The sequence below is a fragment of the Lepus europaeus genome, chromosome 18 (assembly GCF_033115175.1).
Source record: "Lepus europaeus isolate LE1 chromosome 18, mLepTim1.pri, whole genome shotgun sequence".
In the NCBI taxonomy this organism is placed as follows: Eukaryota; Metazoa; Chordata; class Mammalia; order Lagomorpha; family Leporidae; genus Lepus; species Lepus europaeus.
In genome coordinates, this window is record NC_084844.1 from 53,395,325 (window position 1) to 53,411,927 (window position 16,603).

At 48.5% G+C, this 16,603-nt stretch overlaps 1 protein-coding gene across 1 annotated transcript in view; it reads left to right on the forward strand.

The window, feature by feature from the left end:
- Positions 1–16,603, forward strand: part of CFAP52 (cilia and flagella associated protein 52) — a 54,320-nt gene that overhangs the window by 19,961 nt on the left and 17,756 nt on the right. The window contains exons 4-8 of the mRNA XM_062216130.1: positions 3,211–3,339; positions 5,678–5,777; positions 6,920–7,036; positions 11,706–11,806; positions 14,074–14,244. Of these exons, the coding sequence (XP_062072114.1) occupies positions 3,211–3,339; positions 5,678–5,777; positions 6,920–7,036; positions 11,706–11,806; positions 14,074–14,244 (618 nt within the window). The remainder of the gene's footprint in view (positions 1–3,210; positions 3,340–5,677; positions 5,778–6,919; positions 7,037–11,705; positions 11,807–14,073; positions 14,245–16,603) is intronic.

Here is a 16,603-nt window from a genome sequence, read left to right on the forward strand (position 1 = left end):
CTGTATGGGGCCAGCATTGTGGCACAGCGGGTAAAGCTGCCACCTATAGCGCCAGCGCCGGCATTCCATATGGGCACCAGTTTGAGTCCCAGCTGTTCCATTTCTGGTCCAGCTCCTGCTAATGTGCCTGGGAAGGCAGCAGAAGATGGCCTGAGTCTTTGGGCCCCTGCACCCATGTGAGAGACCCACAGGAGGCTCCTGGCTTCTCTCTGGCCCAGCCCTGGTCATTGCAACCATTTGGGGAGTAGACCAGGAGACAGAAGATCTCTCTCTCTCTCTCTCTCTCTCTCTCTTCTCTCTCTCTGTCTCTGTAACTCTCTTTTTTTTATTTTATTTTATTTTATTATTTTTATTTTTTATTTTTTTGACAGGCAGAGTGGATAGTGGGAGAGAGAGAGAGAGAAAGATCTTCCTTTTTGCCATTGGTTCACCCTCCAATGGCCGCCGCGGCCGGCGCATTGTGCTGATCCGAAGGCAGGAGCCAGGTGCTTCTCCTGGTCTCCCATGGGGTGCGGGGCCCAAGCACTTGGGCCATCCTCCACTGCACTCCCGGGCCATAGCAGAGAGCTGGCCTGGAAGAGGGGCAACCGGGATAGAATCTGGTGCCCCGACCGGGACTAGAGACTATAACCCGGTGTGCTGGCGCCGCAAGGCAGAGGATTAGCCTGTTAAGCCACGGCGCCGGCCTTTTTTTTTTTTTTTAAAGACTTATTTATTTTACTTGAAAATCAGAGTTTCAAAGAGAGAGAGAGAGAGAGAGAGAGAGAGAGAGAGGGATCTTCCATATGCTGGTTCACTCCCCAGATGGCTGCAATGGCCTGAGCTACACCAATCTGAAGCTGGGAGCCAGAAGCTTCTTCCAGGTCTCCCACACAGGTGCAGGGGCCTAAGGGCTTAGGCTATCTTCTACTGCTTTCCCAGGCCATAGCAGAGAGCTGGATCAGAAGTGGGGCTGCCAGGACTTGAACTGGTACCCATATGGGATGCCAGCACCACAGGCGGCAGCTTTACCCACTACACCACAGTGCCAGCCCCTCTACCTTTCAAATAAATAAAATACACCTTTGAAAAAGAAGCTTGGGCCGGCGCGTGGCTCAACAGGCTAATCCTCTGCCTAGCGGCGCCAGCACACAGGGTTCTAGTCCCGGTTGGGGCGCTGGATTCTATCCCAGTTGCCCCTCTTCCAGGCCAGCTCTCTGCTATGACCTGGGAGGGCAGTGGAGGATGGCCCAAGTGCTTGGGCCCTGCACCCGCATGGGAGACCAGGAGAAGCACCTGGCTCCTGGCTTCGGATCAGCGCGGTGCGCCAGCCACAGCAGCCATTAGAGGGTGAACCAACGGCAAAGGAAGACCTTTCTCTCTCTCTCTCTCTCTCACTGTCCACTCTGCCTGTCAAAAAAAAAAAAAAAAAGAAAGGAAGAAAAGAAAAGAAAAAGAAGCTCCCTCTCCATTGACTATCACTCTCCATCGCTCCTCCCTACAGCTCTAGGCACCCACTGATCTGTGTCTGCAGAGCTGCCTATTATTGATGTTGGACATAAATGAAACCATACAGTACGTGGCCTTTTCATGACTGGCGTCCTTCCCTGAAAAAAATGTTTTTAAGGCTCAGCCACCTGTGGCACAAAGCAGCATGCCACTTTTCATTGTCCAGTAATATTCCTTTGTGCGGATGTCCCACGTTTTCTTTACCCGTACATCAGATGAAGGACTTTTGGGTCATTTCCACTTTTAAGCTATGATGAGTGATCCTGCTGTGAACACGGATGGACGAGATTTTACGTGGACATGCTTTTGTTTCTCATAGATATGAGGCTCTTGATTTTAACAGTCTTTGTTTTTCAGTTCATACTCTAGATATCATTTTAACCTTTTTTAAGCGGCTGGCCTCTCAGTTTTTCTACTGTAGATGCCATCAGTCAGTTTCTGCCATGAAAAAAGAAGAAGATACAGCTTCCTGTTTCCCCATTCTGGGGGATCTTGGGTGTCCCTGGATTTTAAAGACTACATGCGATCATACATTCCATATGTAGGAAGGTGGGGCGATACAGACAGGCATGTGTTCACGTCAGCAAGATTGGTTCACTTCGCACTGTTTTCCTTTAAATATTTTGATTCCAGGGCCAGCACTGTGGAGTAGCAGGTAAAGCCGCCACCTGCAGTGCCAGCATCCCATATAGCTGCCAGTTCGAGTCCCAACTGCTCCAATTCCAATCCAGCTCTCTGCTATGGCCTGGGAAAGCAGTGGAAGATGGCCCAAGTCTGTGCGCCCCCATACCCATGTGGGAGACCTGGAGGAAGCTCCTGACTCCTGGCTTCTGATTGGTCCATCTTTGGCCATTGTGGCCAACTTTGGAGTGAACCAGTGGATAGAAGACTTCTCTTCTCTTCTCTTCTCTTCTCTTCTCTTCTCTTCTCTTCTCTTCTCTTCTCTTCTCTTCTCTTCCTGCTTCAGCCTTTCTGTAACTCTGCCTTTCAAATAAAATATTTTAAAATAAATAAAAATAAATAAATAAATAAATAAATATTTGGATTCAGATGTTTGACATCACATCCTGTACTTCCCCAGAGTTTTTTGGTCCCATTGCTCAGACATTATTCAGCTGAGGACAAGGCTTTACACAATTGTACCCAGGAAGAAGGAAACGTGGCTCTGAACAAAGTGTAGTCCCCAGGCCAGCAGCACTTGCTTTATCTGGAGCTTGTGAGAAAAGTGCCTTCCCCAGCTCACCCCAGAACTACTGAATCACAAACTCTGGGGCTGGGACCCCACAGTCTGGGTTTGAATAATTCGCTGTCTGATTCAGGTGCATGTTCACGTTCAAGTTCCAGAACACTGCCCTATGTCATCCTCTTCATTACATTCTTTTTTTTTTTTTTTTTTTTCCTGGACTACGTCCTCAAGAAAGATTTTTACCCATGATGCCTGCGTGGTAAATTTCGCTTTACGCATCTGAAAATGTCGTCACATGAACATCTCATGTGATTGGTGAGCTCACAGCTTTCCTCCAAACTTTTGAAGTTTCACCCGTTCATTTGGTGCTGTGTTGGGCGGGGGAGGGGGTTGCCAACATCATTTTTTGCTGTTGTTCCTTTGTGAGTAACCTACGTTGTTTCTTCTTCCTAGAACCACTCAAACGGTTGTTTCCTATTCTGAAAGCCTGTTTTCCCCCCGATTTTTCCCCCCTCTGGTCCTTCCTGTCTGGGCAGCGTGGTGGTATGGAGCACAGCCAAGAGAGAGGCCATCTGCGGCAGCCCCGCGGCCGGCCTCAACGTCGGCAACGCCACCACTGTGGTCTTCTCCAGGTGCCGGGACGAGATGTTCGTCACTGCTGGCAAGTACGTGTCTGCGGCCCACGTTGTCAGAACCCATGGGCTCCTCTGCTTTCCTGTGCAGGAAACGGGGTCTTTCCAGTCTGGGAGAACAAATCCCTTACACCGGAACTGTTGTAACTGTTGTGACCTCGTCGTCCCTAAAAGTCCTTTTGGCCAGAAGCATTCTAAATACAGCCATTTGGAAATTCTGTGGTTCCTTCAGGAGAGACCCCGCGTGCCTGCAAAGCTCAGCTCCGGTTGCTTCTTTGTCGCTGAGAACGCCTTATCCCCCATCTACGCTCACAGAGTAATTTGCACAGTTGCACAGATTCATTTGGCTGCTTGATATTTCTTACCACCTGCTCTTGATTTGGGTCTCAGGAAATGATAGTTTGCAAGGGAACTGTGCCAGCAAGTTTCAGATGTTTAGACTATCAACCATATGAGATCATTTCCAGGAGGGTCAACTTCAAAAAAAAAAAAAAACGATTTATTTTATTTATTTGAAAGGCAGAAAGGTAGGGAGAGAGAAAGAGATATCTTCCATCTACTGGCTCATTTCCCAAATGGCTGCAACAGCCAGGGCTGGGCCAGACTGAAGCCAGGCACCTAGAACTGTACCTCGGTCTCCCACATCAGTGCAGAGGCCCAGGAAATTGGGCCATCATCCACTGCTTTCCCAGGTGCATTAGCAGAGAGCTGCTAATTAGAAGTGGAACAGCCAGGACTTGAACTAATGTTCTGATGTGGGGTGCTGGCATTGCAAGTGGTGGCTTAAGTCACAGCACCAGCCCCAAGTCGGGTCAGCTTTAACCAGCACATGGTGACCAAGCTGAGAATCTGAACAAAGACCAGCAACTGTCTAACAGAATATACTGACAGATTCACAATCAGAGCCACAAATGGAGTCTAAAGGGGAGGCTCGGCCGGCGCCATGGCTCAATAGGCTAATCCTCCGCCTTGCAGCGCCGGCACACCGGGTTCTAGTCCCGGTTGGGGCGCCCAATTCTGTCCTGGTTGCCCCTCTTCCAGGCCAGCTCTCTGCTATGGCCCGGGAAGGCAGTGGAGGATGGCCCAAGTGCTTGGGCCCTGCACCCCATGGGAGACCAGGAGAAGCACCTGGCTCCTGCCTTCAGATCAGTGCAGTGTGCCGGCCGTGGCGGCCATTGGAGGGTGAACCAACGGCAAAAGGAAGACCTTTCTCTCTGTCTCTCTCACTGTCCCTCTGCCTGTCAAAAATTAAAAATAAATAAATAAATAAAGGGGAGGCTCAACATGTATAAAATTGTGCTTCTAAAAAATATCCTGCGCTCAGGGCCGGCGCTGTGGTGTAGTAGCTAAAGCTGCCGCCTGCAGTGCCGATATCCCATATGGGCGCCAGTTCGAGTCCCAGCTGTTCCACTTCCAATCCAGCTCCCTGCTATGGCTTGGGAAAGCAGTAGAAAATGGCTCAAGTGCTTGGGCCCCTGCACTCACGTGGGAAACCCAGAAAAAGCTCCTGGCTCCTGGCTCCTGGCTTCAGATTGGCGCAGCTCCAGGCATTGTGGCCAATTGAGGAGTGAACCAGCAGATGGAAGACCTCTCTCTCTCTCTATCTGCCTCTCCTTCTCTCTCTTTGTATATATACATGTATATATATATGTATATATATGTGTGTGTGTGTGTATACATACATATATACAGTCCATCTGTGAAAGGTGCAGGCTGTTGGTTGCTTTTGCTGTCAGACTGCAGCATTTGTGCTTCGCTACGTCTCTCTTCCTTCCCGTTCCCGCCTTGGTGATGTGCAGTGTGCATTTGTTTCATGGCTAATTCCGAGGGCGGACTCATTCAGGGGCTGTGAAACTCACTGACCAACTTAAAAGCCAACCCCTACCAGGCAAATTAGTTTTTGTTTTGTTTTTTAAGATTTAGTTATTTATTTGAAAGAGTGACAGAGAGGGAAAAACAGAGACAGAGAATCTTCCATTTGCTGGTTCACTTCCCAGATGGCCACAACAGCCACGGCCAGGCCAGACCAAAGGCAGGATCCTGGGACTCCATCCAGGTCTCCCATGTGGATGGCAGGGGCCCAAGCATTGGAGCCATCTTCCTCTGCTTTCCCAGTGTCATTAGCAAGGAGCAGGATTGGAAGCCGAGCAGCCAGGATTCAAAATTGGCACCCATAAGGGGTGCTGGTGTCGCAGGCAGCAGCTTAACCCACTGTACCACAACACTGGCCCCTAGATGATTAAACTTTAAAAAAAAAAAAGTGTTAGCACTCTTACCTTCAGCATCTCCTTCAAGAGAATATAAAAAGAAAAACAAGATGAATATATTAAATGTGTGTTTATATGAATATGATTTTTTTTTTTCATTTTAGTGGGACAATTCGAGTATGGGAACTGGATCTTCCAAACAGAAAAATCTGGCCAACTGAGTGCCAGACAGGACAGATGAAAAGGGTGGTCGTCAGCATTGCCGTAGGTGTTCACTTCAAGTGCTATTTTAAGGAACTATTAGTGCATGCGCCTGGGGAGAAGGGGAGGTGTGGACACATGGGCTGTTGATGAAGAGACACAGGTGAGAGAGCCTCTCACTTCTGCAGTCCGGGAGACGCTGCCTAGACACAGCCTGGGGCGGTCTGGCTCCCTGGGACCCGGGCTGTCAGCGGACATCCAAAGCCTGCTCGCCAGAGAGAAGCGTTGCAGCTGGCTGGCACGCAGAGCCTGCAACACATCCCTATGCCACCCATGTTATTTCTGCCACCGGGAATAAAATCTCTAACGATGAACTTCACTGTTGAAATGCAGTCTCTCCCACAAAGAGAAATTACTCATATATTTAAGACGGGTATTCCTACACTAGTACTTACAACTTCGTTCTCCGCTTACTCCTCTTGTTGGACACATAGTCACTTTATAGACACGGGAAAAGGTGAATGTATCTTCTTTTAACCTAGGAGCCCATTGCAGAAGTCTGAACAGTCTACACTGGCAGAGATGCATGTTCACATCACATCAGACTCAAATAGATTTTCAGACCCAATCGTACAGGAGAATCACTGGATTCCAGTATTTCCTCCAGTTCTTTTTTTGTTGGTTTGTTTGTTTGTTCCAGATTTATTTTATTTATTTGAAAGGCAGAGTCACAGAGAGAAAGACACACACACAGAAAGAAATCTTCTATCCATGTAGGTTTACTCCCTAAATGGCTACAACAGCTGGGGCTGGGCCAGGCTAAAGCCAGGAGCCAGGAGCTTCTTCTGGGTCTCTTACGCAGGTGCAGGGGCCCAAGTATTTGGGCCATCTTCTGCTGCTTTTCCAGGCCCTAGCAGAGAATTGGGTCTGAAGTGAAGCAGGCAGGACTCGAACCCATGTCCATATGGGATCCCAGCACTGCAGGTGGCGGCTTTACCCACTATGCCACAGCACTGGCCTCCCTCCAGTTCTATGTTTGGTTCTAATCCTGCTCACCTTTGAGTCTGGGGACATGGACGTAGGCATGAGCTTCTCTGTAAGTCTTCCTTGGGGTTTCAGGCAAGGCTCATGCCACCCCTAATCGGGGGCCCACTGGCGCCCCTAGGCCAGGCAGCTCCTTAGGTTTCTTTGCCTCCCTTCCCCAGATGGCTGACGACGACAGCTTTTTCTACCTTGGCACCATGACTGGAGATATCCTAAAAATGAACCCCAGGACCAAACTGCTGGCCGACACTGGACCCGTGAAGGACAAGTATAGTCTGGTGAGTGGACCCTCACAGCCTGCTCTGCTCTGACCACCTCTTCCCCCGACTGGCAGCACCGACTCTCGCTAAGAAAAACATCTACAGAACAGAGAAAGAGTGACGAATGCAAGGCCACACCTAAATTTGCCAAGCGCACCGGCTGCTTCTCTCCATGAGCCGTCATTTCTAGCAGAGTCACTCCTAGGTGTCTGCAGTGGGGACTCAGAGCCACACCCCTTTGTTCGCTCTTCAGAGCACGGTGCAATTTGTAGTCATGTTGGTTTACGTCATAGCACTGCTATTTCCAGCACTCCAGAAACTTCCGAGGGCTGCTGCTACTAAACTTTTGAGTTTGAAGGCTTGTGCTGCATTCTGCACCTGCCTATCTCATTTCTGATAACAGAACAGATGGCTCTAACCAAGCTTAGATACTTTTCCACTGAGCATATATTCTCAAGAAACCTTGAAGTGCTGCACAGTGCTCCTGGGAAAATGTCAGGGTTTTCTTAATCATATAATCATTTAATAGTCAAGCTTTTGAGGTGATCCATAAAGATGGGAGGAAGTTCTAGAAGAAGGAGAGAGGAGTTTAAAATAATCCCACGGGAGATTAAAGGGCTCCCCAATCAATGTTTTTCAAATTATTTACTTTTTTAAAGATATAGTTTGTTGACTGAAAGGCAGAGTGACAGAGAGAGAAAGAGAGACAGAGAGCTAGAAAGAGATATTCCATATGTTGGTTCACTCCATGAATGTCCAAAACAGCTAGAGCTGGACCAGGCCCTTAATCTCGATTGCCCATGAGTGGCAGGGACCAAGTACTTGGGCCATCTTCTGCTGCTTTCCCAGGTGCATTAGCAGGGAGCTGGATTGGAAGTGGAGTAACTGAGACTCCAAATGGCACTCCCATTTGTGATGCTGGTGTCATGAGTGGCAGCTTAGCCCAGTGTGCCACAATACTGGCCCGTCAAATTATTTTGGGGTGAGGGAATTCCAATATATTAAAAAAACAAAATTAAAGTGGATCAAGTTAAAGGAGGGCAAGGCTTGGAGCCCGGCCGGTTGTAACTCTTGAGACACTTTCAAAGGACTTCACAAAGCCCTACCTAAAGCTACTGTTGTGCCTTCCCAGCACTTGGGGATCAAGGGCCTGTCCAGAAAAGACGCTGGCTTTGTCAGCGTCCCGCAGACCTTTGGCACTTAAGTGTCCTATGGATGTTTGCGTTCCCAACCACTCAGGTCTGATGGGAAATTCCACAAGGCAGTGGTCCCAAGACCCCTTTGACATGAGTGGAGAGAAAATAATGCATCTGGGGTAAAGGGATAGGAGGTGCCACTGAAGACATCTGTTTTGAGTATCCAATGGTCTTGGGAAGTTACCTGTTTGAACTTTTGTTTAAGTGTTTGCTCTGTGGTTAGAGGGAAACTTAGGCTTCCTTAGAAGGAAACCAGGCTTCATTCAGGTCCAAAATTTCAGCAAGTGACACTCTGGAGAGAATGAAAAATAAAGCCACCAGGTAGGAGAAAACATTCGCAAAACACATCTGATAAGGGACTGGCATCTGAAAGAACCAAAGAACTCTTTTTTAAAAGATGTTTGTTTTTATTTGAAAGGCAGGTCAACAGAAAGAGAGAAAGGGAGAGAGATATCTTTCATCCACTGGTTTACCCCCCAGATATCCACATGAGAACCAGCATACAGAGGTTTGTGGCAGCTCTATTCATAATTGGCACAAACGGGACGTAACCAAGATGTCCCTCAGCAGGTGAAGGGATAAATTCTTTTTTTTTTTTTTTTGGACAGGCAGAGTGGACAGTGAGAGAGAAAGAGACAGAGAGAAAGGTCTTCCTTTGCCGTTGGTTCACCCTCCAATGGCCGCCGCAGCCAGCGCACTGTGGCCGGCGCACCGCACTGATCCGAAGGCAGGAGCCAGGTACTTATCCTGGTCTCCCATGGGGTGCAGGGCCCAAGGACTTGGGCCATCCTCCACTGCACTCCTGGGCCATAGCAGAGAGCTGGCCTGGAAGAGGGGCAACCGGGACAGGATCGGTGCCCCGACCGGGACTAGAACCCGGTGTGCCAGTGCCGCTAGGCGGAGGATTAGCCTGTTGAGCCACGGCGCCGGCCAGGTGAAGGGATAAATTCTATTGCAGGCAATCGAATGTTATTCAGTGCCAAAGTCAGCCATCAGGTCACGAAAAGGCATTGCAGAATCAAATGAAAGCAGCCAGTCTGAAAGGGCTTCCTACCGTGCAGTTCCAAGTGGATGACAACCTGGAAAAGGCTAAGACCAGTCCTTGCCATGGGGACAGTGAAATAGCAGGTGGAGTGCAGCAGGAAGTACCCTGTGTGATACTGTAATGGTGGGTACCTATCCAACACCACAGAGAGTGAACCCTGTGTAAACCTTGGACTTGGGTGATAATCACGCATCATTGTAGGTTCATCGGTTGTAATAAGTCTGCTGCTTTGGCAGAGGACATTAATAACTGGAGAGGCTCTGCCTGTGTTGAGGTATGGGATTTTCGGGAAAGCTTGGTGCCTTTTGCTTAATTTTGCTGCAAACCTAAAACTGTTCTAAAAAAAAAAAAAAAAAAAAAAAAAACTCTATTAAAAATAAACAACAGCTAGGATTGGGCCAGGCTGCATCCAGGAGCCTGGAACTCAACCTGGGTCTCCTACACAGGTAGCATTAACCTAAACACATGAGCCATCACCTGCTGCCTCCCAGGGTGCACATTTCCAGGAAGCTGGAATGGGGAGCGGAGCTGGGACTCAAACAGATGCACTCTGATACGGAACAGGGACATCCCAAGTGACATCTGAACTGATACACCGAATCCTGGCCCTTGAAGAGCTGCCTTTTTATTTATTTATCTATTTTTAAAGTTTGTTTTTTTAATTTGTTTATTTGAGAAGTAGAGTTACAGACAGTGAGAGACAGAGAGACAGGTCTTCCATCTACGCCCCAGATGGCTACAGTAGCTGGAGCTGAGCCCGAAGCCAGGAGCCAGGATCTTCCTCCGGGTCTCCCCACATGGGCGCAGGGGCCCAAGCACTTGGGCCATTTTCTACTGCTTTACCAGGCCATAGCAGAGAGCTGTTGGAAGAGGAGTAGCCGGGACTTGAACCGGCGTTCATAGGGGATGCTGGCACTACAGGCGATGAGTTTACCTGCTATGCCACAGTGCCAGCCCCTGAAGGTGCCTTTTATATCAGGCCCACTCCTGTTATAACATTAACCACTCATGAGGCAAAGTCCCCATAACCCAGTCGCCTCTTGTTAGGCCTCGCCTCCGAACACTGTTACATTTTTGGATTAAACTCCCCACTTGGTGAGCTTTAGGGAACATGTTCAAACCACAGAAGTCACACACATTTTAAAATTAGAGCTGCATTTCGGGCACCAGAAAATGGTGTCACATACTTCCTCGAACTTCCAAGACTGTTTTGAGTTCTAAATATGTGTCCTCCTGTTGGTAAGATTATGCACTACTTGCTTTATCTGAGAAAAGACGAGGGTGCTTTGAAAAGGTTTTGGAAAAGTGGAGCTTAGGGATGGGCATCGTGGTGCCTCGGGTTTGTCCACTGCTTGTGACACCTGCAATCCCATATTGGCGTGCTGCTTTGGGCCCGGTCTGCTCTGCTTCTGACCCAACTCCCTGCTAATGTGCCTGGGAAGGCAGAGGTATTGGTGGCCCAATACTTGAGTCCTTGACATCTACTTGGGAAACCTGGATGGAATTCTAGCTTCCTGGCTTCCGAGTGGGCCCAGCCATGACTGTGGTGGGCATTTGGAGAGTGAACCACATTTTTAAAAAGTGAGTTTATAAGGTGCTCTTTTTTGGGGGAGGGAGGGGGGAATCTATGCATAGGGTTTTCATAACACACATTTTCCAAGAACTTTTTTGAAGACCCCTCATATAGTTACCAAGCAGTACACGTTCTTTTATGCTATCTTTGGATGTCAAATATGGTCCTTTGCATTTGTAAGAACTAAGCTCTATTTAGAACAGTGGCACTGGGGGCCTAACACTGCTAGACCTGCGCTTACGCCTTCTGTTCTCCCTGCAGTCAAGTGGATATTAAAGTGTTCCTTTTAATAGATTCAAGATGCACAGGTGGTTTTAGGAAAGAAGGATGGTGAGCATGTTGGCTTCTTGCAGGATCAAGAAGCTCCTTCCTGCCACATAGTTTACAGTTGGCTATTACTATTATTATTATTATTACTACTACTACTACTACTTGAAAAACAGGGGTTGTAAAAGAGAAATCTTCCACTCACTGGTTGACTCCCCAAGTGCCCCACAGCAGCCGGGGCGTGGCCAGGCTGAAGCTGGAACCAGGGTCTCCCACGTGGGTGGCAAGGACCCAAGTGTCTGAGCCATCACCTGCTACCTCTGCATTAGCAGGAAGCAGGAATTAGAAGCAGAGGCAGGATTTGAACCTGGGCACTCCAACATGGGGTGCAGCTATCCCAAGTGGCATCGCAAAGGGTAGGCCAAGCGCCCATCCCTCATTGGCTTTGAATCCTCTTGGCCAGCCTGCAGGTACATTTTGGGTAACACCTTTGTGGACCTTCATCCGGGGAACATGACCTCGGCCATGCATGTCGTGTCGAGTCTTGCATTGATTCTTAATGATGAGACCATTTGGCCTTTCTCCCAACACTGCCTTTCTCCCTAGGGCGTGTCGGCCATCAGGTGCCTGAAGATGGGGGGTTTGTTGGTGGGCTCTGGAGCCGGATTGCTGATGTTCTGCAAAAGCCCGAGCTACAAACCCATCAAGTAAGTGCTGGGTGAGCCTCACAGAGTCCAGGTGGGTGGAGACCCTCAGGAGGGAGGTTTGCTTAAAGTCAACAAGCAGATGACTTTGGCAGTGTGATATTTGCTAAAAGAATTTCATTTTGGTGTTCAGATGAGCAGCTGGACTCACGGTAGATGGTGGGATGTTTTTGCCAATGTAAAGGGCAACGCCTGTGTTGAATCAAACCGAAGTATCCAGGATTCCCCCGAAACTGCCCTGTTCATAAACCTGCTTTTGTTTGGCTAACATACTGAGAGATGATAAACAAAATATGATGTCATAAACTTACCCAGCAGTTACCTTCAAACTTTAAACTTTCAGAACTGATTTGCTCAATGGATTTATTATGCAATGGGTGCCCACTGTGTGCAAAGCACTGAGCTGGCAGTACATTCAAAAACAAGTTCGTCATGGCTGTTAAGTTGCTGCTCCATCCTCTGTCAGAGTGCCTGATTCCAGTCCTGGCTACTCCACTTCTGATCCAGCTTCCTTCTGATACGCACCCTAAGAGGCAGCAGATGATGGCGTAAGTCTTTGGGTCCCTGCCACCCACGTGGGAGACCCAGATTGAGTCCCAGCTCCTGGCCTCCCAACCACTGGGCCAAATGCTTGCTCCCTGTACCTACAGCATTCTGTGTTCTGATTTTTATTTAGTGCAAGCATTATAAACATTCTCAACATTATTGCATAGTTTTTTATTATTGTGGTAAACTATACGTGTACCACATAATCCTTTCAACACCATTTTAGCGTCAAGGCAAGTGTTCTAAGACATTGAACCCACCATTATCCATTCCATTCAATGCTTCCAACTTTTCACTCTTTTTATTTTGTTTAATTTTTTAAAAAATTTATTTGACAGATAGAGTTAGTGAGAGAGAGAGACAGAAAGAAAGGTCTTCCTTTCGTTGGTTCACTCCCCAAATGGCCGCCACGGCCGGAGCTACACCAATCTGAAGCCAGGAGCCAGGTGCTTCCTCCTGGTCTCTGACGTGGGTGCAGGCACCCAAGTACTTGGGCCATCCTCCACTGCCTTCTGGGGCCACAGCAGAAAGCTGGACTGGAAGAGGAGCAACCAGGACTAGAACCTGGTGCCCATATGGGATGCTGGTGCCACAGGTGGAGGATTAACCAAGTGAGCCACAGCGCTGGCCCCTATTTCATTTAATTTTATTTTTTAAAGATTTATTTACTTATTTGAAAGGCAGTTACAGATAGAGAGGGAGGGACAGAGAGAGATTGTCCTTCCACTGGTTCACTCCCCAGATGGCCACAATGGGCATCACTGGGTCGTGCCGAACCCAGGAGCCAGGAGCTTCCTCTGGGTCTCCTGCGTGGGTGCAGGGGCCCAAGTACTTGGGCCATCCTCCACTGCCTTCTGGGGCCACAGCAGAAAGCTGGACTGGAAGAGGAGCAACCGGGACTAGAACCTGGTGCCCATATGGGATGCTGGTGCCACAGGTGGAGGATTAACCAAGTGAGCCACAGCGCTGGCCCCTATTTCGTTTAATTTTATTTTTCAAAGATTTATTTACTTATTTGAAAGGCAGTTACAGATAGAGAGGGAGGGACAGAGATTGTCCTTCCACTGGTTCACTCCCCAGATGGCCACAATGGGCATCACTGGGTCGTGCCGAACCCAGGAGCCAGGAGCTTCCTCTGGGTCTCCTGCATGGGTGCAGGGGCCCAAGCACTTGGGCCATCTTCTGCTGCTTTCCCAGGCCATAGCAGAGAGCTGGATCAGAAATGGAACAGCCAGGGTGTGAACCAGCACCTATACGGTCTGCTGGCACTGCAAGCTGAAGCTTTACCTGCTATGCCACACGCCGGCCCCCTTTTCACGCTTTTAAACAAGGTTATAATAGCATCCTTTGACATAAAGATTTTTCTCTCCTTCAGATTTTAGAATTATCTCCCAGAAATGGAGTTAATAAAGGGTTTAGATGCTATGGGCATTTGTACCCTCACGCCTGCTCGGACCAGCCCCTCTCTGAACAACAACCCATTTCAGACTGTGTCTCACTGATGAACCTTCCCTGGCTGTTGGAACCCACACTGAGCTCTCCCTTTGCTGACCGTGGGCAGGAAGCACCAGGAGTGACTCGCGCCTCTCCACCTGCATGCCTTCCTCGAGGGCATACATCACACGCCCGATCCACCTCCTCTGTGATGTGCCAGATGGTTCCTGTACTTGTCGGTTGAGTGAATCCACCTTACCTTTTTTTTTTTTTCTTCCTTCTCCTTAAAGGAAAATTCAGCTACAAGGTGGCGTCACCTCTATCACACTTCGAGGCGAAGGACACCAGTTTTTTGTAGGAACAGAACAGTCACACATTTACCGTGTCAACTTCACAGATTTCAAAGAGACTCTGATCACAACGTGTCACTTTGAAGCTGTCCAGGACATTGTCTTCCCATTGTAAGTAGAAGAAGAAAATCACAAGATTGGACGCAGGGTGCCCAGGGAATTGAAGTTCATTATTTCTCTCTTCTTAAATGTTCCCAACGTCGTGAATTATCATAACAGACTTTCTAAGGTGACTCTTCCAATAAACACAGGGAAGGTACATACCTTGCAGGATTTTTCTGTGTTTCCAATGGCATCTGGAAAAGCTAAATAGTCTCTTTTTTAATTTTTTTTTTTAAAAATATTTATGTATTTATTTGAAAGACATAGTTACAGAGAGATGACAGAGAGACAGAGAGAGCACTCTTCCATCTGCTGGTTGACTCCCCAAATGGCTGCAGTGGCCAGAGCTGGGCCAACCAGGAGCCAGGAGCTTCCTCCAGGTCTCCCACGTGGGTGCAGGGGCCTAAGCACTTGGGCCTTGTTTTGCTGCTTTCCCTGGGGCGCATTAGCAAGAAGTGGCGCAGCGGGGACTTGAACCAGCACCCATATGGGGAATGCCTGTGCTGCAGGTGCCAGCTTTACCCCCTAAGCCATAGCACTGACCACAATAGTCCCTTTTTAAAAAAATATCTTTCCGCCGGCGCTGCGGCTCACTAGGCTAATCCTCCGCCTTGCGGCGCCGGCACACCGGGTTCTAGTCCTGGTCGGGGCACCGATCCTGTCCCAGTTGCCCCTCTTCCAGGCCAGCTCTCTGCTGTGGCCAGGGAGTGCAGTGGAGGATGGTCCAAGTGCTTGGGCCCTGCACCCCATGGGAGACCAGGAGAAGCACCTGGCTCCTGCCATTGGATCAGCGCGGTGTGCCGGCCGCAGCGGCCATTGGGGGGTGAACCAACGGCAAAGGAAGACCTTTCTCTCTGTCTCTAACTGTCCACTCTGCCTGTCAAAAAAAAAAAAAAAAATCTTTCCAGTCCTTGATTCCTTTTGGGGTCATCTAGATTTCGCCGATTGTGGTGGTGGGCACAAAGACTTGTGGAGCTTGTGGATGTAGTATTTCTTAGTAAATCCCACCTAAAAGAAGCAAAACAAATAATCATCATCAGCTTATTTTTTTAAAAATATATATATTTACCTATTTATTTATTTGAGAGACAGAGGGAGAGACAGAGAGACAGACAGGGAAAGAGAGAGGTCACCCATTCTCCTCAAATGTGGATTTTCTCACTCTGGACAATTTCTCTAAATGGGATCGTACAGTACATGACCTTGTATGCCTGGCTTCTTTCACTTAGCATCTTTTTGAGAGTAATGTGTGTTGTAGCAGGTGTCAGTACTTCATCCCTTGTTGTTGCTGAACGAACTCCACTGGATGGATACATCCTATTTTTATCTATTCACAGTAATGGATTGTTTCCACGTTTTGGCTTTTATGAGTGATTATACTACTCAAATTGAACAATTTTTATTTTCTAGGAATGCATCCATTTCATCCAGGTTTTCAAATTTGTTTGCATATTTTTATACAGAAGATTAATTATTTTGAGATTTATTTATCTGAAAGTCGGAGTCACACAGAGAGGGAGAGACAGAGAGAAGTGAACCATTGGTTCACTTCCCAGAAGGCCACAATGGCTGGGGCTGGGCCAGGCCAGGAAAGCGGGGACCCAAGTATTTGGGCCATCCTCTGCTGCCTTTCCCAGACCATTAGCAAGGAGCTGGATTGGAAGGAGAGCAGCTCCATGACCCAGAGCCCGTATGGGATGTCGGCGTCATAGGTGGCATGCACCACAATGCTGGCTCCTAATCTATAATTTCTGAGAATAGTGTACTAATGTAGATTTGTTTAATTCTTCTTGCTGTTCCAGCAGCCTTTCCTTTATTTCAGAAGGAAAGTCTGGAGGCCAGTGCTGTGGTACAGCTGGTAAAGCCACTGCTGTGGGCCAGCACCGCGGCTCACTTGGCTAATCCTCTGCCTGCAGCACCGGTACCCCGGGTTCTAGTCCTGGTTGGGGCGCCGGATTCTGTCCCGGTTGCTCCTCTTCCAGTCCAGCTCTCTGCTGTGGCCCGGGAGGGCAGTGAGGATGGCCCAGGTGCCTGAGCCCTGCACCCACATGGGAGACCAGGAGGAAGCACCTGGCTCCTGGCTTTGGATCGGCGCAGCACACCGGCCATAGTGACCATTTGCGGGGTGGACCAACAGGGGGAAGACCTTTCTCTCTGTCTCTCTCTCTCTCTCTCCCTGTCTAACTCTGCCTGTCAGAAAAAAAAAAAAAAAGCCACTGCTGTTACAGCCATCTGGGGAGTGAGCCAGTGGATGGAAGACCTCTCTGTCCCTCCCTCTTTCTCTCTGTAACTCTGCCTTTCAAAAAAATGAAATCTTTATATATAAAAAGGGAAGTATGTTAAGGTTCACATATGTAAGTATTCATAA